This window comes from Nothobranchius furzeri, chromosome 1 (genome assembly GCF_043380555.1).
Source record: "Nothobranchius furzeri strain GRZ-AD chromosome 1, NfurGRZ-RIMD1, whole genome shotgun sequence".
Taxonomy (NCBI): domain Eukaryota; kingdom Metazoa; phylum Chordata; class Actinopteri; order Cyprinodontiformes; family Nothobranchiidae; genus Nothobranchius; species Nothobranchius furzeri.
Window position 1 is genome coordinate 46,513,353 of NC_091741.1, and position 27,176 is coordinate 46,540,528.

Genomic DNA, 27,176 nt, shown 5'->3' on the forward strand with positions numbered 1-27,176 from the left:
GGCTCACAACTTTTATTAAAGTGGCCAATTTTGGTTTAAAAGGTCAAAACGTTTTTTTCTAAAATAAAACGAAAGATTTTCTCAAGAATTTGTCAAAGATCAGAAAACTCAGCATGACATTGATTTATATATGAAAGAAAAGCAACATTTGGGTTGAATAAGTGGGGCTATTGTAGAAAAATCTTTATAAAAGAAATTCATGTATTGTATAAAAAGGTAATTACAGACCTATAGACCAGTCCTAACTGGTTCATGTTCCTCACACACTTTATAGAGACCAGGTGTCACATGGACATGGCGCTCTTTCAATGCTCCTATAGATTTTAACTGTTGATTAAAATATTTCTGGATGTTTATTCAAAAAACTGTTTATCTAATCTGCACATTTGTTGCAAAATTGCTGTTAGAATGAGTCTTTTAATCTGGAAAGTCACACAAACAAACATTGCAAATGTTGTGCAAAAAGAAAAAAAGACAAATTCAAGAGCATCCTACCGCCTCTCCTTTGGTGCCTTTGAAACCACGGGGTCCTTGAATATTAAGCTCACTTCCCTGCAGAAGGAAATGACATTTCATTTTAAAACATAAATTAACATTTATATTTGGAGAGAGAGGAGCGCAAATCCGTTTTTTTTTTTTGACAGATGTGAAATTACGTCTGATCCAACCATCTTCAAAGAGAGCACAGTGCTTAAATACTTGAGAAGTGTACCCTTTCTCCTCTGACTCCAGGTGTGCCTCGGTCCCCCTTTTGGAAAAACAAAAACAAATACAAAAGAATATTTTCATTCCCCAAATAAGATTTTACAACATCTCAGGTGCCACCACTTATTACTTCATATCTTAGAGCTCCTGCTGCTGCAGCAGCACATAACAGCATGATCATGTCTGATATAATCTACCCATCAGGACACAACATGAGTGGAGTTCAGAGGTATCTGACAGGACAGAGCGTCATGAGCAAATCAGTCAACACCACCTCAGCTGTGACACTTGAACAGAGAAGAGACAAATATGGGAGCAATCTTAGTGACACCTGACATTTCATTTGAAAACAACGTGAACTTCAACTGACCCATCATCTCAAGGAAAAGTGAGCTCTCCCTCCATCTCCTCACCTTCAAACCCTCTGTAGCAGAATCATGGAGCTAATGCTAATAAATTCATACAAAATGTAATCTCACCTTTTCCCCTTTGCCACCACGTAGACCCTTTGGACCCTGGTTTACAAAAGTGAAAAAGTAAACACAATCTAGCCCAAATCAAACTGTTTAAGCACTGGTAAAGCTTCGAAGGTGGCTCACAATAAGACCTGGAGCTCCTTTAACACCCGGAGTGCCCTTTTCACCCTGAAAAGAATTAATTAGGCATTGAATGACTTCAAATCATTGGCAGGTGAAAGGATTGTAGCTGAACACAGAGATGATGTGAAATCAGCTCACCTGTCTCCCTGGGGGGCCAGGTACTCCCCTAGCACCAGGCTGACCTGGAATACTGTCACCCTGGTTGAGTTTAACAAATTAAAACAAGTTTTAGTTCTAAAGTCAGAAAAACTAACAAAATAGCAAACATGATGGTGATACATTAATGGTACACAATAAAAGTCAATCGATCCATTAAAAGTGTCAAGTAAGTGTCTAGACCTTAGAAAAACTGTAAAACTATTACTTGCCCCTAAGCTTCAGAAGAAAAAATTACGGCTCTAAAATGTTTTACATCAGTAGCCGTTACCTTTTCTCCTTTAACTCCAGGTACTCCAGGAAGACCCTTCAAAGAAAACAGGGATAAACTTGTTAAAAATGCTAAATATGTAAACTTTTAATAAGAGCAGATGGACAATAATGAAATTAAAAGATGAAAATGATCCTTATCCTCATACATCAGGTCCTGGTGAACCTTGAGATCCCGGAGATCCCGATGATCCATTCTTCCCTTTTTTACCTCGCTCTCCCTGCATCGACACACCAAACATCCTACCTCATGTTTCAACATCAATTTATTTGTCTCCTTTCGTTTAGTTTTTTTAGCATGCAGCACACATTTCCTCTGGTATTAAATGAGCTGGGTAGTTTGTTAAAGATCATATATGTAGATTTACCTCTCTACCTGGCTCTCCGGTGTCCCCTGGGGGTCCTCTAAGACCAGGGGAGCCCTGGATGCCTGGATTACCATGGATACCCTGGATGCCTTGAGCACCTGGAGGTCCTGGCTGCCCTGGTTCCCCCTGAAACAACAAGACAGAAAGAAGAAGGGAATGAACGACTGGGGGAATCTAATATTTGAAAGAGAAAATGTGGATACAGATCACTTATCCCATGTAATGTCATTATTCAGCTCTTTTATTACATCTAAATAATAGCTTCAATTTAAGTTATTGCTGGTGTTATCAAATTAAAAGCTCAACCCGAACTTCAGATGAGGAGTGAGTCACTGGCCCAATTAAATTCCCTAAATTAAAACTGCAATGAGAAACAAAGTCAATCCAAGTGAATGCTATAGAAGACTGTGGGAGTTAATAGAATTTCTAGGAACTTCTAAATAAGCTTTCAACAACTTGCTGCTTTTTCTTTTTTAACATTTAAACTACAAATACGGAGTGATATATCACCTTCTGTCCTGGAGGACCTGCTTGACCCTCTGGACCTCTGTGACCGATGCCTGGCTCTCCCTGAAATACATCCCACAAAACAAACAGGTGAACATGCGTTCAAAGAGATTTTCTTTTAAAATTCAGTCTTAAATCTTTTTTTTTACCTTTTGTCCCTTTTCACCAATTTCACCCTAAAAATGTGTTAAAAATAGAAACGTAGTTAGAGAAATAAAATGCACCATGACACGTCTTTTTCCAGAGCCTAAATAAGCTAACTCAGAGGAATTTGAAGTAAAACATCCAAGCCTTGTCAGCATGTTTAACAAGGGGAATTATTCATGCCTGCTTTAATCTACTGTCTCATAGTGGTGCAGAAATAGAGCAGAGGGGACATCAAAGGCCTGGACTGAAATGGTGTTACTGACAGGCGAGACGGGCGAGGAGCTCTCCCTGAGCTCTGATGTCATGGGCTGATGCGACGTGGATAGGCAGAAGTACAGCCATGATATTTTTATGAACTGGTAGCACATTTCATGTGGCAACCGTCAGTCATGCTTTGTGCTCCATGACGATGATGATGTGTAATCAGGGCTGATAAGATCCACGACTGTAAATTATAACAATAGTATGTTTATATTAAACAGGCATTTCAATTAAGTCACAAAATGAAATTTCATTATCTATCCTTATAGAAACGAGAGCGGGGACTCTCTGGCTCAATGGAGAGCAGCTTGGTTGATCCCTTTTGTAACAAACTGAAATTCCTGAACAACATAATGTCAACACAATGCCAGCTGAGGCCTAAAGTTTTGTTTTCAGAAACTTTGTGGCCTCAGTGTGTTTTTGATTTACGTGTCATAATTCTATGGCACGTTTTAAATGTTTTTGTTGATTATTACATTATGTTTGTGGAAAGAGTCAATATTCTCTGCGATTCATCCCCACGATATCAATCATTTTCTGGGTCAATCCTGACTGATAGAAACTCATTCTTGCATAATTAAAGCCAGGACTCAGGGTTTTTTTTTCATTTACCAACATATCCATGTATCCAAAATTTAGAAAATGTATCAATCATGTCATGAAATTCTGGCAAGATGTTAGTATTTCCCTGATGGTTTTGGAGATGAATTGCTTCTTTGCTGTCCTTCCTTAAACCAGGCCATTATCCTTTATTTTATTTTATTTTACTTTTTCTTCCCGTGTCCTGTCTGGCTGTGAAGCAAACATAATTGATGTCTTAATGCTGGTGACAAGACTTACAGATTTACTTTCAGGTGGAGCATCAAAGCTTCTGCTTTAATGCCACACCTGATAATTAAAACTTTATTGTTATTGTTTTCTGAATGCTTTATAATTCCGACCAGACACGGAGACAGAGGTGAAAGAGATACGAAGAGACAAAAGGAAGGAGGGGGGGGGGGGGGGGGGGGTTTCCACAAAAATAAACAATCAATGATGAACAAGAGTCTGCTTCTAGACCTGCAGAAAGAGAAAAACAAACAAAAAAAGGACACACAATACAACGGGAGCAAGCTATCACTAAATCAACCTGATGAGGAAATAAAAAATCAACATTGTTTTACTGAACAATCACAGGATAATAAATCACAGTGCATTTAGTGCCAACCACAGCCTTAAGACATGATGAAAATGCCCAAGTCCATACTTCTGTGAGCACCTGTGTGCGTACATGCGCTTGCATATTTAAGGTTTATCTATAGGAGTGTCCAATAGAGAGTATGAGGAGCCACAGATCTGCCCCCCAAAGATGTGTAGGAGATGGATGGAGCTCCAAGTCCCAGAGATCCAGGAGCTGTCCCAGAGCACAGGAACTCCAGGGAGACTGTAACCAGAAAAGCCGCAAACCCCTCTCGAGAGGCGCAGGGATTGCCCCGGGGGTCACAACCAGCAGCCGGCAGAGTCCCAGGAGATATCAACGGCAAGCCCACAGGCCCGCCCGCAGCCTCCCACCCTCAAGCTGGCCGAGCCCAGAACCCAGCGACCCGGCCATTTTCCAAAAGACCCTCAGTGTGAACACAGATACACTTACACCTGCCTGCTGTCCTACCTGACCTATCTGCACTGGCGGAGCCCCAAACCTGCAGCTCAGTTAAATTTAAGTCTTGGTGTTTGTTCTTCGGAACCCCAAATTTTCTTTATAGATGCAGTGAAAATTTGTCCTTGGGATGAGTTCCTTTTAATTGCAAAAACATGCTAAGGTTTATGCTAACTGTAGTAACAACAACAACAATAATAATAGTAGCGTTGTTACCATGTAATTCCACCCTTGTAGGAAATCTGTTTTGCCCAATTTACTATGTTAGACTAGTGTTATTAGCTTAGCCTGCTAACATGTTTTATGAGTCGTAAACTTGTGAAACTTGTGCGTTTCACAACACATTCAGTCATTCACCCACACAAACTCACATTCACAAACCGGTGGTGATGAGCTACGACGTAGCCACAGCTGCCTTGGGGCGCACTGACAGAAATGAGGCTGCCAATCACTGGCGCCACCGGTTCCTTCAATCACCACCAGCAGGCAAGCCAGGTTAATTGTCTTGCCCTAGGACACAACGACTGCGACAGACAGAGTGAGACTCAATCCCGTGACCCTCCGGTTATGAGGTGAGCACTTAACTCCTCTGTCACTATCGTAGCTAAAACCTTCCTAAAACGGAGAGTATATCCAGCTGGAATGACTAGTAATTTGTTGTAACTGGGTCAAATCTCATCCAAGTGGCTGCTGACTTGTCATAAATCAAACAAAACCACAAACCAGCAGTCTATTACATTTTTATTGACTGAAAGAATATGTTTATGTTTTTTTTGGGGGGGGGGGCTTTGATACTTTTGAGAATTTGCATCTTTTGTATTTTCTCACAGAAACTATATTACCTTTTGTCCGGGGTTTCCATTTTCACCGGGCTGCCCCTGTTGCACAAGAAATGTTCATTAATCCAACAGATTTAATTTAGACGAGAAAACAAAGCCTGTCTATGATTTGAAAATTAGTGTACACAATTATTGAGCAAATGGCTGATTTGGGGTAAAATGCATCTTTAATTATCAAGATTATTTGACTATTTCAGATTTATTCTTTGATCCTGTTCAATGGCAGAAGACACATTTTTCAGATGTTTCATACTGAGATGAGGTTATTTCGCTTTTCCCCCCATCTGACTTACATGTATGCTCACTTTTGCTTGTCCAGTAATAAACCTTGAAACTGGAGTGCACGAAGATAAAGTAACATATTTTACGTCCTTACCTTCAGGAAAAAGTACTCTGGAGGATATGGATAAGGCTGTTCAGTTTCTTCACTGTGGCTCCCTTCTCGCTCTCTTTCCATTTTCTCCCTCCTCCTCTCCCATTCCTCCCTCTCTAAGTCTCTCTCCACCTCCTCCTCTGTCTTCTCCACCTCCGTGTCTTCCACCCTCTCTGTGTTTTCTTTCTCCATCTCCAGGTTGGCCTCCTTCTCTTTCTCCAGCTCCTCTCTTTCTCTCTCCATTTCCAACCTTTCTTTCTCTCTTCTAACCTCCAACTCATTCTCCTCTTCTTCCCTCTCACGATCAACATCTTCCTCCATCTCCCAGTCGTAATCTCCACTTGTCTCCTCTTCTTCCTCACGGACTGCATCGGGGTTTGTTTCTAAATATCCACCAGGCACAACTTCTTCTTTCGCTTTTTCCATTTCTCCCTCCTCTTCTCCTCCATCTGTTTGAGTCTCTATGGTTGCATCACTCGATAGCAGTTTGTCTTCTCTTTCTTGCCACTTCCTCTCAGAAGATGTTTGACTGTTTTTATGATTGATGTTCTGCATTAAAAAGTTTAACGACACACATTAATGATATTGTAAGCAACATAACTCAGAAGTGTTCAATGTTATAGTCTCATCTGTTGTTGCTCACTAACTTACACTCCAGCTACTGTAACCGCGAGCACCAGGAGACTGATTCTGAAATTAAAATGAGAGGGAAATTTCATATGTGCTCCATGAAATGGCGTTTTCGTGTTTTATAGCATGAATTTTTAAAGAAGAGATGTATCTGGTGAAGACTATTACGTTTTGTGCTTTTTTAAACCAGTTTCGTCCACCTGGGGCACCTGGCATAAAGACCTAAAAGATAAAAATGAAAACTTTAGGTACTGTAATTACTGATATTGTAACAATTTTTATTTATAGTTAGTACTTTTGCACAAAATCAGGTAAAACCCACCAAAGAGACAGGCCAGGACGTGCTTCTTTTCACTCTGATTTGAGGCTGAGGAATCTGTAAAGTCCCCCAAAACATTTGTAAACAAACTTAGAAGATTTGGGGCATTTTTTTTTGGAAGTTGATGTGAAAAATCATGAAAATGTGATAAAAAAACGGACACAGAGTTGCTGGTTAGTTATTTGAACATTTTTACTTATGCATACATGCACACAGACGTAAACAAAGACAATATCATTACAGAAAAATTTCACCAGTGACAAAAGTGTTTGATCAATCCAAATAACAACTTAGAGTATTGTTACAATTTGACTAATGTCTATTTTAAAAATTCAATAAATAAAGGTTTTGTAGAAATCGGGACAAAAATGTGAAAAAGTTAACAAACTTGTGTTAGTTGCATCAAAATTTTGGGAATAAATAAATAATGAGGTCACAACATCAGATGAAAAGTCTAAATCGATGATCACAATCTACGTGTTGCGTTGACTCCGCCAAAATTAAACCCTCTTCAAGAAAAGAGCATCTGTGTGGCCAAAGCTTTGACTGAAACTGTCTCTGTGTGGAAAGATGTCGTCCCTCGTGAAATGTTGGTCGGGTTCAGGATTCCTCATCGGAGAAATAACTCTCCATGTAGTGCTTTCTCATGAACAATTAGGACGCTAAAGATTCACTCTTGAGATTTAAGAGATTTCCTGTTTAAAAAAACGAGAGAGAGAAAGTATTAAAGAATTAAAATCTCTGGAATTTTTATTCACCAAATTATTTTATTGTTTGGTTAAAATTTTGTCTAATTTCTGTTCAGAGAAGTGTAACCCAGAAGCTAGAACCTTAATGAGGTATTAACTAATTGGCTTACTAATATGATCCATCCTCAATTTAGATAAAATATAAAATATAAATTAAGGAAATTAACAATACTAATTAATAGATATCTAATTAACTAATAGATAATTTCATAATGAATTATTGGAAGGGTGAATAACTAAAATAAGGAGTTTAATATTAAACATCGGTTAAAACAAGAATCTTGAACATCACTAACAGAAACAGAAGAGGAAAGCTGTATACTATTGGTCCAGGTGGGAATCTGAAATTTCATTGGCTGAGAGAAATAAGTCCCGCCTCCGCGAAATAAAACCGTGCGACGCAGCTGAGCGAGAGGAGAGACAAACGGCTGTGCAGCACGCAGATACAGAAAGCAAAGACTGAGCGGTTAGAGAGAGAGAGAGAGAGAAAAAAAAAACAACGGTCGAGGCCGTGAAGAACCCTGATTTGGGTGCCGCATAGATAGAGGGAGAGGCGGACTTGACTCCTTCTAATAAGAGCTAGGAACTTGGAACCAACGCGGTGAGTAAAGAAAAAAGAAGAGAAAAAGCTAACGATGCAACTTAAAAAAAAAAAGGAAACTTAAATAGCTTATCAAATTAATTCCATTCTTATAGATTTGTGTGGAGACGACAGAGTGAACCAATCCTCTGTAGGAGGGAACCGTTGGAGCGCGTTGGTGAGTGAGTGAGATTAAATTCAGTAAATTATTAAATTCAAAAAGCTAATTACAGCAACCGAGGTGACAGCAGTGGGCTGCTAGACGTTAGATCCCAGGAGTTAACATCTCAAACTACCAGTTAACGGTGGTAGGGCATATAGGAGTTAACGGCTCAAACCGCCAGTTAACGGCGGTAGGGCATATGGGATTCCCAGGAGTTAACGGCTCAAACCGCCAGTTAATGGTGGTACGGCCTAGATGTACAAGGTCCTCAGGGGCGTTATAGCTAACGCCATAGAATTAGCAATGCGTCCCTTAACCAAACATTTAATAATAAAAAAAAAGATAAATAAAAATAAATAAAAGCTAACTGATTAGGGAGGAATTATTTTACAAAGGTGGACCAAAGGACCAGAATTTATATTTTGTTGAATTTTGTTATAGAACATTTTATTTATTTATTTATTTATTTATTTATTTATTTATTGTGTTACAGATATACAAGGTGTCACAATGCTGTATAGAAACACAACTAAATGTATCCTTGTTGTCATGAATGTATTTCTTGTTGAATAGTGTAGAGTAATAGAATCTAACTGAGCCTATTGAGCTGAACAATTGTTGTCATATGTAATTATATTTCCAGAGCTACTGAGAATTATTTTAATAGACAATCAAATTGATGTTATGTTAGTTGAACTGTGAACCCAAACATGATTGGCTATGCCAATAGAGTGAAGCATTTGTTAAGTCTGTAAGACTTTATGCTGTGATGTGACGAGAAGGGTCGATGCCAACTCGCTAACAGTCCTGTTGTTTACAGGCTGGGTTTTTTTTTTTCCTTGGGTTTGATCCCGACTCCTATGATCACTCACTTGGAACGAGAACTGGATTTCTTCCTGACGAGGGAGATGGCGAGCCTTAACCACTGAACGAACCAGGACATCTCAAGTAACTGAAGAGCAGACTGCTCTCTTCTGTGAACAATCTCAACGGTGTGGTAGGAAAAAATCGCACCACCGGACTCTGACTTTCACCCCAAGCGTGGGGATTTGACTTGACGCCGGCTGACTTGTGACTCATATGATCAAATCTCATACCGACCATTTTACTATTGTCGATTGTTTTCATCTGTTTTTGTGTGTTATCTTTATGTGTTATATTTCCCATTATTATTAAGATTTAGTATATAAACCGTTTCATGCTATACCCGTGACTCCAGTCATTCTTAAACAACCTCCAATTCTCCCCGAACCTAATTATTGGCCCATTTGTTTATTTTTTCTTTTAATTATCTTATTGTATCCTGTAATCCGGTTACATAAAACTTGGCGAGCCAGCCAGGAGAATTGTAGAGTTGTTACCTTAGCTAACCATTGACTGACATCATAAGAGTGCCTGGAGGTCACAGTGGTTTGCCATTTTGGCATTATTGGTACTTTTGAGTGTTTTAAAATGGAAGTTGTGAAAACAGAAAAGGTCAAAGTTTCAAATGCTGTTTTAATCAGTGGGTTAACTGATACAGACCTTGATAACGAAGTCTTTGGGTTTATGGAAGGATTCGGACCAGTTAACAGGCGCATTAAGTTACCAAACTGTGATCAGATTATTGTGGAGTTTCAACATGAAGCCACTGTTAAGGAATTAAAGAAACAATGTTTACCCTATGACAAACCTTGTACTAGGAACCCAAATGTTTTCTTCCATATTCAAGACCTAGCCAGCGCGTACAGTCTAGAAACTAGCACATCTGCCACTGATGCCTATCTGTCAGAGCTCAGGGACATAGCTGCGCGTAGCAATCAATCATTTAAAGACCTTCTAATGGAGGAACTGGCAAAAATTGGGGAATCTTTAGGAAGGGATACCCATGCATCTGAACCAGTCACTGAACTAGAGCCAATGCTCCATAGTGACCAAGTTACATATTCCCTGCCTTTAACACCAGAAGTTAACTATATGAACAACTCAAAGGACAATTGTCCACCTACAGAGACTGGAAAACAAAACCCTTGCATTCCACCAAATCTTTTAAACACACCTGAGGTTCAGCGAGTTATTGTGGAACACATTGTTAAAAGCAGTGAGGTTATCCCTCCGCCTACTTCACAATACAGACTAAAACCGTTCTCAGGGCGAGTTCCACACCCTTCTTTTGAAACTGACTATGATACTTGGCGTAGTAGTGTAGTGTTATGCATAAATGATCCTTCACTCACCAAGTCCCAAATTGTACGAAGAATCGTGGAGAGTCTGTCAGCCCCAGCAGCGAGCATCGTTAAAGCTCTTAGTCCAAAATCCGACCCGGAAACGTACCTTGAACATCTCGATTCAGCTTACGCAGCTGTCGAAGACGGCGACGAGCTCTTTGCTCGCTTCTTAAACACAAACCAGGACAGTGGTGAAAAACCTTCCGATTACTTTCAGAGGTTATACACCTTGTTAAACCTAGTTATTCAGAGGAATGGAATTTCCTCCAGTGACGCCGACCAGCAGCTGCTCAAGCAGTTTTGCAGAGGCTGTTGGGACAGCTCGCTGATTTCAAACCTGCAACTCGAACAAAAGAAAGACAACCCGCCTCATTTTACAGCACTTCTCCTCAAACTGCGCACTGAAGAAGACAAACAGGCTACTAAAGCAGCACGCATGAAACAACACTTAGGGGCACAACGAACTAGAGTGTATTCAAATGTGCAAACAACATGCTCTCAGAGTAAAAACACTTGTGAACTGGAAATAGATGATAACTGTGATGACTTACGCAAACAAATCGCTGAGCTCAGGAGCCAAATTGCACAGCTTAAGGTTAACAACACAGATAAAAAGGCAAAGAAAACTCAAAAAGAGTCAAAACCCCGTGTGGGGACTAAAATTCCAGATGAGCCCAAACAGATTCAGCAGATAACAGCAGTGGTGCCCAGACCAAAGCCTGGATACTGTTTTAAGTGCGGAGAAGATGGGCACATAGCTTCTAGCTGTAGCAACGAGCCAAATCCAGCACTAGTTGCAACTAAAAGACTTGCTCTTAGACAGAAGCAGCGCGAGTGGGAGATGTCAAAGCCAATTGCTCAGTCTCCTCCTTTAAACCGGTAGAAGCTCCTATCGTGGGACAGATAGGTGCTAAAGTAGAACCAAGTCCCTCTAAGGAAAGGACAGAGAGACTTTTTTGCAAGCCAGTTCATGCTCATTCAGTGCCAAAACTTCCCAAAAGATTAGTGGGTGGGCGATGCACAGCTACAGTCTCAGTTAACAGTGTTGAATGTAATTGTTTACTGGATTCAGGGTCCCAGGTAACCACCATTGCCAATTCTTTTTACCAAGAACACTTACCTGACCTCTCAATTAAACCCATCAGTAATCTGTTAGAAGTCGAGGGCGCAAACGGTCAAGCAGTTCCTTATTTAGGATACATAGAGATAAGTGTCACATTTCCAAAAGAGCTCGATCAGTCTGGACTTGAGTTACCTACCCTTGCGTTAGTGGTTCCGGATATAAGCTCAAACTCTGATACACCACTACTCATTGGCACAAACACACTCGATCCTTTGTATGAGCAATTGTCTGCCAATAACTTACCTGATTCCAAGGCACTCTCTTATGGGTACCAACACGTGCTAAAAGCCTTAGCAGTCAGAAAAAAACAAAGCAAAGATGGACGAGTTGGTGTGGTGAAGCTTCGAGGGAGAACCCAAGAAGTTCTCCCTGCAAATAAAAAACTGTTACTAGAAGGGTTTATGCAACCCAGCCAAAACAAGCATGAGCCTTATGCACTCATTGAACAACCCACCAATGGTTCTCTACCAGGGGGTATAATTGTAGACTGTTGCCTCATTTCCTTACCTTCACATGGTCCATACAAAGTACCTGTTGTACTAAGAAACGAAACTAACCATGACATCACATTACCCACTAACTGTGTGGTCGCTGAGTTAGTTAAAGCCGATCGTGTTATGCCATATCCAGAACCTGACAAAAGTGATCAGAAAGTACTTGCGGCGTGTAGTTCGCAGCAACAGACTTCACCTTCAAACCCTCCTCTCAGTTTTGACTTCGGTACTTCGCCCTTGTCCGAAGAATGGAAAGGGAGGATCACCAACAAACTTAACACTTACTCCGATGTGTTTTCGCACCACGATCTTGATTTTGGTCATACACAACAGATAAGACATCACATCAACTTAAAAGACGAGACCCCATTCAAACAGAAATCTCGGCCGATCCATCCACATGATTATGAAGCCGTGAGAAAACATTTGGAAGCCCTCTTGGAAACCGGTATAATAAGAGAGTCGGAGTCTCCATTTGCCTCACCAATAGTGGTAGTTCGGAAAAAGAATGGTGAGGTACGTCTATGTATAGACTATAGAAAGCTTAATCTGCAAACCATTCGCGACGCATATGCCCTGCCTAACTTGGAGGAGTCCTTTTCTGCTCTCGCTGGATCACAGTGGTTTTCTGTGATGGACCTCAAGTCAGGTTACTATCAAATAGAGATGTGTGAAAAGGATAAACCTAAAACTGCTTTTGTTTGCCCGTTTGGGTTTTATGAATTTAACCGTATGCCACAAGGAATAACAAATGCTCCAAGCACTTTCCAACGGGTTATGGAAAAGTGTATGAAGGACATTAATCTGAAGGAAGTGTTAGTTTTCCTAGACGACTTGATCGTCTTTTCCAACTCCTTGGAAGAACACGAAACCAGACTTTCTCACGTTCTTGAACGGCTTAGAGAATACGGACTCAAGCTATCACCAGATAAGTGTCGTTTTTTCCAGACATCTGTGCGTTATCTTGGACATATAGTATCTCGAGATGGCATAAAAACCGATCCAGATAAGGTGGAAGCACTCAAAACATGGCCGAAGCCTCAGACTTTGAAGGAACTCCAATCTTTCTTAGGATTTACCGGTTATTACCGACGCTTCGTTAAAGATTACTCAAATATTGTCAAGCCACTAACATCTCTCACGGCTGGTTATCCACCCAAACGGAAAAACTTTAAAACACCACCATGTAGATCAAAGTACTTGAACCCCAAAGAACCCTTTGGGAATCGTTGGAGCCAAGACTGTGAGAAGTCCTTTCAAACTATTATTGAAAAACTTACCACTTCGCCAGTTCTTGGCTACGCTGACGCAAAACTCCCATATCTAGTACACACAGATGCTAGTACGACCGGACTCGGTGCAGCGCTATACCAAGTGCAAAACGGTGTCACACAGGTAATCGCTTATGCAAGTCGCGGTTTAAGCTCTAGTGAAACTAGGTACCCTGCGCACAAGTTGGAGTTTCTAGCCTTAAAGTGGGCCATAACAGATAAGTTTCATGACTATTTGTATGGGAACACATTCACTGTCATTACTGATAATAATCCGTTAACTTACCTCTTAACAACGGCAAAACTCGATGCAACGAGCTATCGTTGGCTAGCTGCGTTGTCCACCTATAATTTTGACATCAGATACCGTGCAGGTACACAGAACGTTGACGCGGATGGCCTGTCTAGGAGGCTGCATGATAAACCTGAAGACAACTCAAAATTCACTGAGGAATGCCAACGACTAGATGAGTTCCGATCTCATCTTTTATCCTCTGTCAAAGAAGTCGAGCTTCAACTTCAAGCCGAAGCAGTGAAGGCAACATGCCAAAAGCACATGGTCTTGGATGAGACTGATTCTCCTTGTGGTTTAGTTCAGTCACTTGCCATGTCTGCAGCGGCCATTCCAGACCTATTCCAGTTGGAAGACAATAGTGACAGTTTCTTTGCTGTGCCCAAGTATAACCATGCTGACCTTGTCTCCTTGCAGAGGAAAGATCCAACCATTGGCCGAGTCATTCAGCTGCTTATGACTGACAATAAACCGCCAACTGATACTATTGCAGAACCCCCGGTGGTTCTTAACCTTTTGAGAGAGTGGAAACGGTTTGAGTTTCAAAATGATTTACTGTACCGGAGACGCCAATTAGGACCAGAGACATCATTGCAGTTAGTCTTGCCTGATTCATTACGTTCAACAGTCATGCAAAGCCTACATGATGATATGGGGCATCTTGGGGTTGAACGTACGACAGATCTCATTCGGTCCCGTTTTTACTGGCCAAGAATGGCTAGTGATATCGAAATCAAAGTTAAAACTTGCGAAAGATGTATCCGTCGGAAGGCCCTCCCTGACAAAGCTGCTCCAATGGTGAGTATTACCACCACCAGACCTATGGAGTTAGTTTGCATGGATTTTCTCTCCATAGAACCAGACAGTAAGAACACTAAAGATGTCTTAGTGATTACAGACCATTTTACAAAGTATGCAGTGTCCATCCCAACCAAAGATCAGAAAGCCACCACCGTCGCGAAGAACCTGTGGGAACATTTTTTAGTCCACTACGGGTTTCCTGAGCGTCTTCATAGTGATCAGGGACGGGATTTCGAATCACGTACAATCAAGGAACTTTGTTCTTTACTTGGTATCCGTAAAGTCAGAACGAGCCCTTATCACCCTCGTGGCAACCCCGTTGAACGGTACAATCGTACATTACTCAGCATGTTGGGAACTTTACAAGCCACTGAGAAACATCACTGGCGCGATTTTGTAAAACCACTTACTCACTCGTACAATTGTACAAAAAATGACGTGACGGGATACTCTCCCTACGAGCTAATGTTCGGTAGGCAGCCTCGGTTGCCTATAGATATTGCCTTTGGGTTACCGCATTTGAACAAGCCCTCTATAACTCATTCTCAGTATGTTAAAGAACTGAAGAGTCATCTGGAACAGAGTTATGACATTGTCATAAAAAACTCTCAAAAAACAGCGAGGAAGAACAAAGAACGGTTCGACAGAAACATTCGTGAGTCCACACTAGGTGTGGGAGATCGTGTTTTAGTCCGAAATCTTCGCTTAAGAGAAAAGCATAAATTAGCAGACAAATGGGAGCAAACAGTGTATATAGTTCTCAAACAGATGGAAAACTTGCCAGTATACACTGTAAAACCAGAGAACGGAGAAGGACCCAACAGAACACTCCACAGAGATCTTTTACTGCCTTGTGGTTTTCTCTCTTCATTAGAAAATGAAACAGAACGCGTTACGAAACCTAGCAGACCTCATACAAGACAGAGTTCAGCCTTAGAACCTGACCCAGATGAGCCACTTGACGAAGAGGTAGATGAGTTTTATTACTCTGATCTTCCACAAGTGCTAAACCGACCATCCTATCAAATAGCGGTCACCTTGCCAAATAGGGAACTCATAGCAGATTCAGGACCGGTAAATAATATTCAACAACAAAACACACTATCCTTACACACAGGGGATCGCAAGGAACCAACCTTAGCTGGTAATGAAAATGCTGAATTGTCCTTACTTGACAAAGGCATCAACACCGAAACATTCTTACCTGACAGAATGAGTGAAACTGCGACATTCTTACCTGAAAGAGTGAAAGAAGCAGCAACATACTTACCTGAAAAAACGAAAAAAAACGAAGTATACTTACCTGACGTAGAAACGGGGGATGAAACTAACACAAACCTACCTCAATTGGATGGTGTCCTAAAGTCGCAGCAACGTGATGTAAGTTTTGAACCCATCATACATGATCAGACACATACATCTGAAAAGACCAAAGTCTTAGAGAATAGCTCATCAGCTCTGTCGGAAACAGAGAGCTCACTTCGTCCTGTCTCAGTTGAGAATCAAACCGAAACGGATGAGCATGATACTGTGCAACCAGAGATGTATGACAGGAGATCTGAACGAAGTAGTCAGCCTCCTCAAAGACTAACTTACTCTCAATTGGGCAATCCACTAGTGACCGTAGTTAGGTCCCTTTTCCAAGGACTTAATAAAGCTTTTATTGACTCTCTTACTCAAGAAGTTGTGTACCCCGTAGAAACAATGCACAGGGACGTGCATGATATTTAATGGGGGAGGATGTAACCCAGAAGCTAGAACCTTAATGAGGTATTAACTAATTGGCTTACTAATATGATCCATCCTCAATTTAGATAAAATATAAAATATAAATTAAGGAAATTAACAATACTAATTAATAGATATCTAATTAACTAATAGATAATTTCATAATGAATTATTGGAAGGGTGAATAACTAAAATAAGGAGTTTAATATTAAACATCGGTTAAAACAAGAATCTTGAACATCACTAACAGAAACAGAAGAGGAAAGCTGTATACTATTGGTCCAGGTGGGAATCTGAAATTTCATTGGCTGAGAGAAATAAGTCCCGCCTCCGCGAAATAAAACCGTGCGACGCAGCTGAGCGAGAGGAGAGACAAACGGCTGTGCAGCACGCAGATACAGAAAGCAAAGACTGAGCGGTTAGAGAGAGAGAGAGAGAGAAAAAAAAAACAACGGTCGAGGCCGTGAAGAACCCTGATTTGGGTGCCGCATAGATAGAGGGAGAGGCGGACTTGACTCCTTCTAATAAGAGCTAGGAACTTGGAACCAACGCGGTGAGTAAAGAAAAAAGAAGAGAAAAAGCTAACGATGCAACTTAAAAAAAAAAAGGAAACTTAAATAGCTTATCAAATTAATTCCATTCTTATAGATTTGTGTGGAGACGACAGAGTGAACCAATCCTCTGTAGGAGGGAACCGTTGGAGCGCGTTGGTGAGTGAGTGAGATTAAATTCAGTAAATTATTAAATTCAAAAAGCTAATTACAGCAACCGAGGTGACAGCAGTGGGCTGCTAGACGTTAGATCCCAGGAGTTAACATCTCAAACTACCAGTTAACGGTGGTAGGGCATATAGGAGTTAACGGCTCAAACCGCCAGTTAACGGCGGTAGGGCATATGGGATTCCCAGGAGTTAACGGCTCAAACCGCCAGTTAATGGTGGTACGGCCTAGATGTACAAGGTCCTCAGGGGCGTTATAGCTAACGCCATAGAATTAGCAATGCGTCCCTTAACCAAACATTTAATAATAAAAAAAAAGATAAATAAAAATAAATAAAAGCTAACTGATTAGGGAGGAATTATTTTACAAAGGTGGACCAAAGGACCAGAATTTATATTTTGTTGAATTTTGTTATAGAACATTTTATTTATTTATTTATTTATTTATTTATTTATTTATTGTGTTACAGATATACAAGGTGTCACAATGCTGTATAGAAACACAACTAAATGTATCCTTGTTGTCATGAATGTATTTCTTGTTGAATAGTGTAGAGTAATAGAATCTAACTGAGCCTATTGAGCTGAACAATTGTTGTCATATGTAATTATATTTCCAGAGCTACTGAGAATTATTTTAATAGACAATCAAATTGATGTTATGTTAGTTGAACTGTGAACCCAAACATGATTGGCTATGCCAATAGAGTGAAGCATTTGTTAAGTCTGTAAGACTTTATGCTGTGATGTGACGAGAAGGGTCGATGCCAACTCGCTAACAGTCCTGTTGTTTACAGGCTGGGTTTTTTTTTTTCCTTGGGTTTGATCCCGACTCCTATGATCACTCACTTGGAACGAGAACTGGATTTCTTCCTGACGAGGGAGATGGCGAGCCTTAACCACTGAACGAACCAGGACATCTCAAGTAACTGAAGAGCAGACTGCTCTCTTCTGTGAACAATCTCAACGGTGTGGTAGGAAAAAATCGCACCACCGGACTCTGACTTTCACCCCAAGCGTGGGGATTTGACTTGACGCCGGCTGACTTGTGACTCATATGATCAAATCTCATACCGACCATTTTACTATTGTCGATTGTTTTCATCTGTTTTTGTGTGTTATCTTTATGTGTTATATTTCCCATTATTATTAAGATTTAGTATATAAACCGTTTCATGCTATACCCGTGACTCCAGTCATTCTTAAACAACCTCCAATTCTCCCCGAACCTAATTATTGGCCCATTTGTTTATTTTTTCTTTTAATTATCTTATTGTATCCTGTAATCCGGTTACAGAAGCTTTAGAGGAATCATGCTAAGAGCATGCTTCTGTCCTGTCCCATGCTCTATTAAATGTTACGATTAACAAATGCACGAGGGTTAATGTGCATCAATTTACACTGGTGAAATTTTCAGTTACCAAAAATGGAAAATGTAATGTTTATTCAACTGAGTCACTCATTTTCAGCCTTCTGTGTGCAGGTATGAAGATATTTTGCATTCCACAGCATGCAAAGATTTAAGAAGTAAAAAAAAAATGATGCAAATCTGTATAATCAGAGTCAGAGACTTTACCTGATCTGGCTCATCTGTTGCAGGTGGAGGAGTGGGCAGCACCACCTGATCCTGGTTGTAAAATATAGGACAGAACAAAGATTATCTATAAATGCACAACTGTAACAGCAAAGCGCCACACTGAGTAAATGTGGTCTTGCAGTTACAGCTAAAAGGGTCCCCAAGTTCTATTCAGTTATTTTAGTAAAAGTGCTGAATGTAATGGTTTCTAAGTTGCCTTCACTTGATCACACAAGTCATGAAAGCTGGTGGGCAGGTTGGAGGAGCAGAGAAACAACAAAATCAGCTGCTTACCTCAAACGCACCACCTGTGGATCGAGAAGGTGGTGCTGGAGTTGTCATGATAACCTAAAAGGAACAAAATACAGGAAAGCTGGTTGCCAGAAATATCTTTAAAAAACTCAAATTTAACACCTAAACGTGTCACTTTAAAACGATGTTTTTCACAAAGAGGCTTTTTATTTCATAGAGAAGATTTTTCTGCCCTAGAATAAATTCCTGTCCACTGTCGCTAAATGCGTGGGCTGCACAGTGGCGCAGTGGTTAGAGCTGTTGCCTTGCAGCAAGAAGGTCCTGGGTTCGCTTCTTGCATGTTCTCCCTGTTCTCTCCGGGTACTCCGGCTTCCTCCCACAGTCTGAAAACATGACTGTTAGGTTGATTGGTCTGTCTAAATTGTCCCTAGGTGAGTGTGTGTGTGTGTGTGTGTGTGTGTGTGTGTGTGTGTGCATGATTGTTTGTCCTGTGTGTCTCTGTGTTGCCCTGCGATGGACTGGCTCTCTGTCCAGGGTGTACCCCGCCTGATTGCCCATTGACCTTTGGAGATAGGCACCAGCCCCCCCACGACCTTAAATGGACAAGCGGGTTCAGACAATGGATGGATGGATGATGGAGGTCGCTAAATGCTTGCTTAGTATGAGGATTGCTGTAAAGACTCTTGACACTAGTCAGTGACTCAATGCAATCTGCTAGGTTCCTTATAAAGGAAACCTTTTACTGATTGCCTTGGGACGACTCTTGCCGAGATTTGTTTATAAAATAAACTGAATTGGATTGAATTTGTATTATTTTCCTCATCCAGACATCAAAACAACCATCTTTTAAAGAGAGAGAGAAAAATATTTATCACTATTCATTTACTTTAGTCTCATCTAAAACAAAAAGCTTTTCATGACATTGCTTTGTGTTTAATTATTAAACAAACTGAATTAGCACATTTACCTGTGCATCTGTGTCTCTGTCTGAGGATTCGGGAGAACTGGAGGTTTCAAACTGGTTAGAATGGGGAGTAGGTGAATGCTCCTCCTGTACAGATAAAACACATGAATACATAATGTTTTATGTTCATACGACCTGAATGAAGCCCAGTTCAGCAATCAGGAAGCCATTTTTTTTTACAAGTAAAGAAGTTTATCTTTATCACCTTGTGCAACACAATTTCATATGCATATATTTTTATCCACAGGATTAGGGAATTCCTCTGTTTGGACCTCAAGCAGCTTGCAGTAAAAGCATTGAACATATTTCACATTAAACATGAATCATAATGTTTATACCCAGTCCATCTGACACAGATGAACACATTCGGTTTGAAGTGAATGTACCTCTCCGTTCTTTGTCTCCTCGTGAGAGACGGAGAGCTCATCTGTGGAAAGTTCCTCCTGTTTAAAAAAGAAAAACGCTCTCATTGTAACTTTTCACATGCAAACTTACAGAGATAATATGCTGAGCAGATGCAGCAAGCTGTCATGACAAACTAAATTAGACTTAATTATTAAATCCAGGTAGTGGGTGTGTCATTAATCAAGGCCTTTTTTTTAGTATTCATGTGGGCGCGGGTATATTCAAGTTCCAGGACGGAAAAAATGAAACTCACTAGAACAGAAAAGAAAATCTACATCATCAACGTCACATTTAAGAGGACGTTTCCAGCAGAGTTTGAATGACTAATTTAGTGCAGAAGCTGCCTACCTCGTATTCATACGCGTATTCTTCACCGTTATAAAACTCTTCTTCCTCCTCTCCTCCTTTCTTTTCTTCACTCGTCTTCAAATTAAGAAGAAAATTATTAAATCAAGTTTTTAAAACTGAGCAACATTTGATCCATTCATGTGACTGAGGAGAGGAAAGCGTATTGGTTATTTTATCATAACAGGAAGTACATTAGACAACAGCATGCATTTGGTTACGTAAGCCTCGTTATCTGAGCAGTAACCAACACATGTGGTGTGTTATTGTTGGAATTTGTTAACAGTTAGAGGGTTTTCAATACATCAGAGTTAAAAAGCCGTTATTTTCATGTTAGTTTCTGTGGTTTCCAGGGTGAGAGGATTAGTTATGTTTTGATTATTTGAGGTAAAGTTTAGTTTCCAGGTTTAGTCTGATTCCTTTAAAGACAATTACCAGACGTTGTTTCTGCCTCTTACGCCGTCCTTTATTCCCTTTGCCCTGGTTAAAAAGTCAACAGTTAGACAGAAGTAAAATAACAAAAACCTCTCTTGCTTCGGGTGTTGTTTATCGAGTAAAAACTGTAATTGATAAAATGTAAATCTTCAAAACATTTAGTAAAGCAATTTAGTTAAGTCACAAATTCTTTTATTATATAACAGGACCACACAGAACACAGAATTATTTTTTAATAATGACTTGTTTTCAATATTTACCCTAGATTTGAATCATTAAATGTTTTAGTTGGAAACTGATGCAGACATGAAAATCCACCTGCAGATGTTTCTACGGCTCTTTTGAACCAAATCATGCATCGCCGTAACATGATTTCAACAACAAAAAAAAAACTAATGCTTCACTAAGTCCAAAACTTCTTCAAGAAGCAACAGTGAAGTTTCAGATAAGCACACTGCAATTTAATATTTTTTAAATAAATTATGCATCTTTCGGGTTAGACTTTCTGACTCTATCTCATTAGTACACAGCCTCCTGAGCATCTGCAGACAGGAGTGCCTGCTCACATCTGCAACAATATCCTAACTTTGTTGCATAAGGCCACAAAATGTCAAAATTCAGTGTCAATATTTAAATCTGTGGGTCTTTGAAATCTGATTTTCACACTAAAATGAGCATCATTAACATCCGTGCAGGGGAAGTTAAACTAAGACATCAAACACTAGCGTGGTCCTTAATTATGTACATTTATTTTAAACTGACTGAGCGATATTTTGTGTTTTATGTATATTTAAACTCAGTCGTTAATGAGAAAGCCACAAGTAGCTTTACTTTCCCACGCTCCCTGTTCTTCTTCTTTGGTGCAGCAATCTTCTTCAGCGGTTCTTCCTGACTGAGGACAACCGTCTCCACCACAGTTTCAGGTAACCCTAAAACCGGCTGAACACAGATTCACACACTTTAGCTTTTTTTTAAACACAGATGTTTGTTTTCAAAATGCTTTGTTGCTGTTTTTGAGACTGAATATAGATTTAAATTGTTTTAAAAATAGTACTTTTGGTATAATTATTTGTAAATTATGTGTAAATATTTAATAACCAGTCAAATGAATTTATGGGAAGGAATGACGGACAAAATAAATTTGCAGTTTGGCCTGTATTAAATAAAATAATTATAATATAAAGTTTTTCACACCTCCTTATCTGTAGGATAATTAACGGTAGAATTAATGAACGTCAGGTTCATTTTGAGAGAGGACACGTTACTGTTCCAGTCATCGATCTCTGTCCCTCTGGATCCTTCTAACTTGGTTTCGATCTGATTGAGCTTCTGTTCGTTCTCCAGAGTGGCGATGGTCCACGAGGTTGGACCTTCTGAGGTCCCATTTAACAGATTCTTCACAGAAAACACAGAGAGGAGATTTCAGCAGTTGAAACATTACCAACATTCAGTATTTAGTCATCCTAAACTAAATGAATAAATTAATAGAAGAAAAAAAAAGTTCATCTGTTAAACAGATGAAATGAGCCAGCATGTGACACGATTATAAATTAAAAAAATATGATTACCACAAATACAAATTAACCGGCTCATTAAGTGTCAGGATCTGGGGTGAGTCAGCACCATTCTGTTCATTATGCCTCAAGTCTCTGCAGGTGGGCGGTACCGGAGAGCGGCCAGCTGCAGGCTATTCCTAATCAACTGGTCCAGCGTTTATAAGGAGCTGAGTGATCACTTCACTTCGCCAGATGATTACTCACTTTGGGTAGCTCTCACCAACTTGAGATAACTATAGCCATAGTCCTTGTTTTTATGCCCACTTTAGTAACTGCTGTTGAATTTACTCTGCCTTGTCCTTGCCAGGAACTCTCGCCTCAGACCACCTCTGCTTTAACCTGGACATCACCTTCAAGTCAGATCTCCCTCCACGCCTGGACCAACCCGCTCTCTCACCGCTCACCCCCCTTGGATTTTGGATAACCACTGCCTGCCCTCCCAAGCTCCGGGATTTCTGCCCACAGTAAGAACCACAGAGGCCGAGTCCTCCTAGTTCTGTTCCTCCCTGCCCAACCCCTCACCAGTGTTTACCTCTACAGACCCAGTCCCGGAGCTGTGCTCAGCATCACCGCCACGTCTGGCGGTGCACCCTCAGTTGCCTTCTAATAAATATTCGTTTTCTCCTTACCTACATGTCCTCGTTTGATTCTGCATGTCTTGGGTCAGGAAACTCCCCACAGTCATGACATTTAGATTTAGTATTAAATGAGGCATTTTTAAAAACAATTAAAGGTTATTCTAATTATAAAATAAAAATGGATTGTTTTTAATGTAGGCGTGATGTGTAATAATTTCTGATTAGAATGCCACATGTTTCCAGAAAACTTTTTCAAGGAGATTTTCAAACTCAAATGTAATTTCTGTCAAATGCAAAAAAATATATAAATAAAACAAAATACTGATCTTCATTGATTTACTTGGAATTTTCAAATAAAAGCAAGAAAATGAACGTGTTTTTTTTTATTGTGTTATTCAGTTACGTCCTGAAGTAGTTTAAAATGGCCTCAAAAGGAAGAATCTAAAAGTACCTAAAAATTAAAAACACTCACAGTGGACAAAGTTTCTGGAAGCTGCTCCTCTACGTCGGGGTCCTGAACGTCCAACTCTGATGGTGGCTGGTTGGGGAGATCAAACTTCAGTGATCTCTGTTTAAGGACAATTGGTCTGAGGTGAGTTTTTGGTTTAAACCCAAAGAAAACAATTGGTTTGACTGAAACATGAATGTATTGTGAGATATTTTTAAGTAGGTCTTTGTAATTTGTTTATCTTTAAAACTCACAGCTAAATTACACTTATATTTTGTGTCTTTGCCCATTAGACTCATGCACCATTCCCTTGAGAAAGAAGAGCTACAGCACTGCTGGATAATCAGAATTCCTCCCCAGATCTAACATACTGTGAACTCCGTAATGACGTTGGAGGTTTCTGTGTTCTCTTTTGTTTTCTTCGAGCTGCTGAGCACGTGAAGCAGTTCCTCTACTCCATCCTGCAGCAGCCTGTCAATCAAAGCTTTCAGCAGAGGCAGCTGAGGGAGAAAATGTTTTATTTAGATCCCCTTGTTCCCCTACTATAATACAATTGCAAATTCCATCATTTACACACGGTCATGCTCAGTGCTCACCCTTATACCATAGTCTTCAAACATCATTTCAATGTGCTAAAATAAAAACAAAATGTTATTTAGAGACTTTATAACAGAAAATGAGAAGATGTATCTTCAAATCATGCATCAACCTTCATCTCAAGAGACTTTCCAGGAGCTCCAGCGTCACCCTGTAGAAACAAGTACATAAATGGGATGAAAAAAATTCCCATTTCCATGTTTTTAAGATACAATGCTGATCACCTTCTCTCCTTTGAGGCCAATTTCTCCTTTTTCACCCTGCAAAGAAAACAAATGAACCATTAGGACCAATTCAATTTTGTTTTACAGAGGACTCAGCATCAATGTAAACAGCATTATCATCTTACCTTCACTCCTGGTGAACCCTACATAAACACACAAACAGAGGAGCGAGACGTTAGAACATGTATCTGCAATGCATGACATCAGGTTTGCCATTTATGTAAAAAGCCCAATGCAACCATAAATAATGACAAAAACTCACAGTCCATGCAGGTAGTATATGAATAATGCCATGCAATGAAATAAATAGCATGCTGTTATTCAAGGGTTATAAATCCAGAAAAATGTATAATAATGAACTCACGGTAGCCCCCGGGGGACCCATTGGGATTGGAAAGGCTTGTCGGATATCATCAGATGTTGCACCCTGACATAAAAAAAATCGTAAACCTCTCATTTAATCTGATCCATTTACATCTCAGAGTATTACATGTAATAATTCCTGTGTTTCATTCAACTAGAAAAAGGCATTAACAACGTAGCAAACCAAAGATTATTCAGTTTTGTCCAATCTTATCAAGTCCCTGCTCCATACAGACAGCTACCGTTACACTTTTCCTCCCATCTACCTGAATCCTTTTGCAAAGGCTTACGCCATGGCTGCTCCAGTCATTGAATGATCATCAGCTAGCAGTGCCTGCACCACGCTCAGGACAATCCAGACTCTTTTCATGTATCGTTCCACAAATGTGGAATGACCTACCAAGCACTACTAAAACAGAGGCTTCTTTGCCGATTTTCAAGAAACTCCTGAAGACCCTGCTCTTCAGAGAGCATCTTCTAAACTAGCACCCTCCCTGCACCTGTCCCCCTCTCTACTGCACACTCCATATTCACTTAATGCTGCCTTAATGCGTTACCACCACCAGCAGTGAATAGTGTTTGTTGTTAGCCTCAAGGGCAACCTGATGGCTTCATTATCACCTGTAAGTTGTTTTGGACAAAAGCGTCTGCTAAATACATAAACATAAACATATATTAGTTGACTTTGTTATTTGACTGACACATCACGAGAGCAAATGTTTGTTATACCTCTGAAGTGACGAGCACTTGCTTCCCAGGCAAACCCGGAGGCCCTGGTTCCCCCTTACTTCCATCTGTACCCTATTAAGAAACAAGAAGCAATGCTTAATTGCAGTATCAGTGTCAAGATTACAAAAAGTCCTTAAATAACTTACATTTGCACCTGGATCTCCTTTGTCCCCCTTTGATTAAGATTTGAGAAAGAATTAACTCACGTATAAAAAACGAACAGCTTAAAAATACTTTTAAAACAATCTAAGAACCTTTTTTCCATCATCTCCTTTAATTCCACGATCTCCCTTTAAACACAAAAACCCTTATAATTATTTATTGAAGAACACACAAAATGCCAACAGAAAAGAAGCATAACAAATGTGTGTTTTTCCTCACATCTTTTCCCGGCAAACCTCTCTTCCCATCAACGCCAGATCTGCCCTGAAAATGATAGTCTGCTTCAGTCTGGTTATTATGATAAAAAATTGTCATGTTAACACTAACTTTTGCTATAAGGAACAAAAACATGATAAAATCTTGAGGTTTTGCCACAGTTTTGTGTGATCTTTGTATTCTACCTGATTTAATTTTCCGGCTGAAAGGTTCTTTGCTAGGTTTTAATATTTCATCCAACTTCTCACTTACCATCTGCCCCTCAACACTACCACATTTTTTCTGACCTTGATCAAGTTCAGTTTGTGTTGCTCCATGTTTTAGATGTGTGCGTGCGTGCATGTTTGGACCATAGACTGGTTTGGACTTTACGTAACTCCCTATCACACATAACAAATATTTACTGTGTAAAGAATGAATGAAAAAGCTTCAGAGTGAAACTTACCGGTGTTCCTGGTAAACCAGGTATTCCGGCGATCCCTACCCCACCTTGGTCTCCCTTTTCTCCTCTCTGTTCTCACACAAACACAAAAAGTCGTTTCAAGTATCAGAGCTGCAGAAAGTAAAAAAAAAAAAAAACAGCACAACACCTCTACCAGAAAATATCACAGAAATAATAAATCTTATCAGACTGCAGCACATGCTATACAGTAAAGAGCTAATAACTTCTGTTGTTACTCTTTTTATCAAACTGTAGACTATCACAACGCTCGAGTCACATATTGCATGTAATTGGATAATGACACTGATTGTACTTCACTGCAGTATTTAGATTCATTGTAACTATATAATTTCCCCACACAGAAAGGACATAAAGCAGTCACAAAACTTTGTTTTCCAACCATCTTTATACATTATGCCTAAATGTTACAGCATTAGATGGATTTTAGGCAGGTTTTAAATTGGTCAACATTAAATAAGGATCTATGCAATTTGCATATTTTTTAAAGAATTAAAGCAACTTTGACAGCAATAAAAGCCAGAGGCCTACTTAAAAATAATCCAAACGTGACACATCGTTCTTTTAGAACCTCTCCCATTCTTTAAACTGTGACTCCAAAAAATTCATTTTGCTCAAAGCTTTAATTTCCCTTTCTTGTAGTTTTGCTTGGATCCTGTTCAAATGAACACTTTGAGTTCTCTGGAGCTTGACTGCAATGAATTTATCTGCAATGTCTCTTAATGAACCCTAGAGAGTCAGCCTGTCTCTTTCACAATAAAACACATTCTAACACAATTAAATGTTAACCTGTATAAAACTAACTAATAATCAAAAATATAAGCGCCTCAGTCCAAAAAAGGCAAAAAATGTTCATATATTTTACGAATGTTTCTGAATATTTTTACAAATAGATGTATGCCTTCAAAGATTAAGTGCAAAAAAGGACTT

At 39.8% G+C, this 27,176-nt stretch overlaps 1 protein-coding gene across 5 annotated transcripts in view; it reads right to left on the bottom strand.

Annotated features, from left to right (window-relative positions):
- col7a1l (collagen type VII alpha 1-like) overlaps positions 1 to 27,176 on the bottom strand; it is a 113,832-nt gene that overhangs the window by 10,064 nt on the left and 76,592 nt on the right. For 4 of the 5 annotated variants that reach the window (XM_054740064.2, XM_015959275.3, XM_015959266.3 and 1 more), the window contains exons 59-93: positions 26,232 to 26,297; positions 25,790 to 25,834; positions 25,663 to 25,698; positions 25,555 to 25,581; positions 25,409 to 25,480; positions 24,681 to 24,743; positions 24,442 to 24,459; positions 24,317 to 24,352; positions 24,205 to 24,243; positions 24,092 to 24,127; positions 23,867 to 23,995; positions 23,520 to 23,615; positions 22,108 to 22,308; positions 21,745 to 21,852; positions 20,914 to 20,958; positions 20,482 to 20,556; positions 20,115 to 20,171; positions 19,732 to 19,815; positions 18,807 to 18,860; positions 18,513 to 18,563; positions 6,814 to 6,867; positions 6,660 to 6,713; positions 6,513 to 6,551; positions 5,865 to 6,410; positions 5,492 to 5,527; positions 2,755 to 2,781; positions 2,609 to 2,668; positions 2,099 to 2,224; positions 1,880 to 1,951; positions 1,732 to 1,767; positions 1,443 to 1,502; positions 1,305 to 1,349; positions 1,185 to 1,220; positions 713 to 748; positions 496 to 552 (exon numbers count right to left, since the gene is read on the bottom strand). In XM_054740064.2, coding sequence (XP_054596039.2) covers positions 496 to 552; positions 713 to 748; positions 1,185 to 1,220; positions 1,305 to 1,349; positions 1,443 to 1,502; positions 1,732 to 1,767; positions 1,880 to 1,951; positions 2,099 to 2,224; positions 2,609 to 2,668; positions 2,755 to 2,781; positions 5,492 to 5,527; positions 5,865 to 6,410; positions 6,513 to 6,551; positions 6,660 to 6,713; positions 6,814 to 6,867; positions 18,513 to 18,563; positions 18,807 to 18,860; positions 19,732 to 19,815; positions 20,115 to 20,171; positions 20,482 to 20,556; positions 20,914 to 20,958; positions 21,745 to 21,852; positions 22,108 to 22,308; positions 23,520 to 23,615; positions 23,867 to 23,995; positions 24,092 to 24,127; positions 24,205 to 24,243; positions 24,317 to 24,352; positions 24,442 to 24,459; positions 24,681 to 24,743; positions 25,409 to 25,480; positions 25,555 to 25,581; positions 25,663 to 25,698; positions 25,790 to 25,834; positions 26,232 to 26,297 — 2,622 coding nt within the window. The remainder of the gene's footprint in view (positions 1 to 495; positions 553 to 712; positions 749 to 1,184; positions 1,221 to 1,304; positions 1,350 to 1,442; positions 1,503 to 1,731; positions 1,768 to 1,879; positions 1,952 to 2,098; positions 2,225 to 2,608; positions 2,669 to 2,754; positions 2,782 to 5,491; positions 5,528 to 5,864; positions 6,411 to 6,512; positions 6,552 to 6,659; positions 6,714 to 6,813; positions 6,868 to 18,512; positions 18,564 to 18,806; positions 18,861 to 19,731; positions 19,816 to 20,114; positions 20,172 to 20,481; positions 20,557 to 20,913; positions 20,959 to 21,744; positions 21,853 to 22,107; positions 22,309 to 23,519; positions 23,616 to 23,866; positions 23,996 to 24,091; positions 24,128 to 24,204; positions 24,244 to 24,316; positions 24,353 to 24,441; positions 24,460 to 24,680; positions 24,744 to 25,408; positions 25,481 to 25,554; positions 25,582 to 25,662; positions 25,699 to 25,789; positions 25,835 to 26,231; positions 26,298 to 27,176) is intronic. The other variant, XM_054740065.2, reaches the window with a different exon arrangement.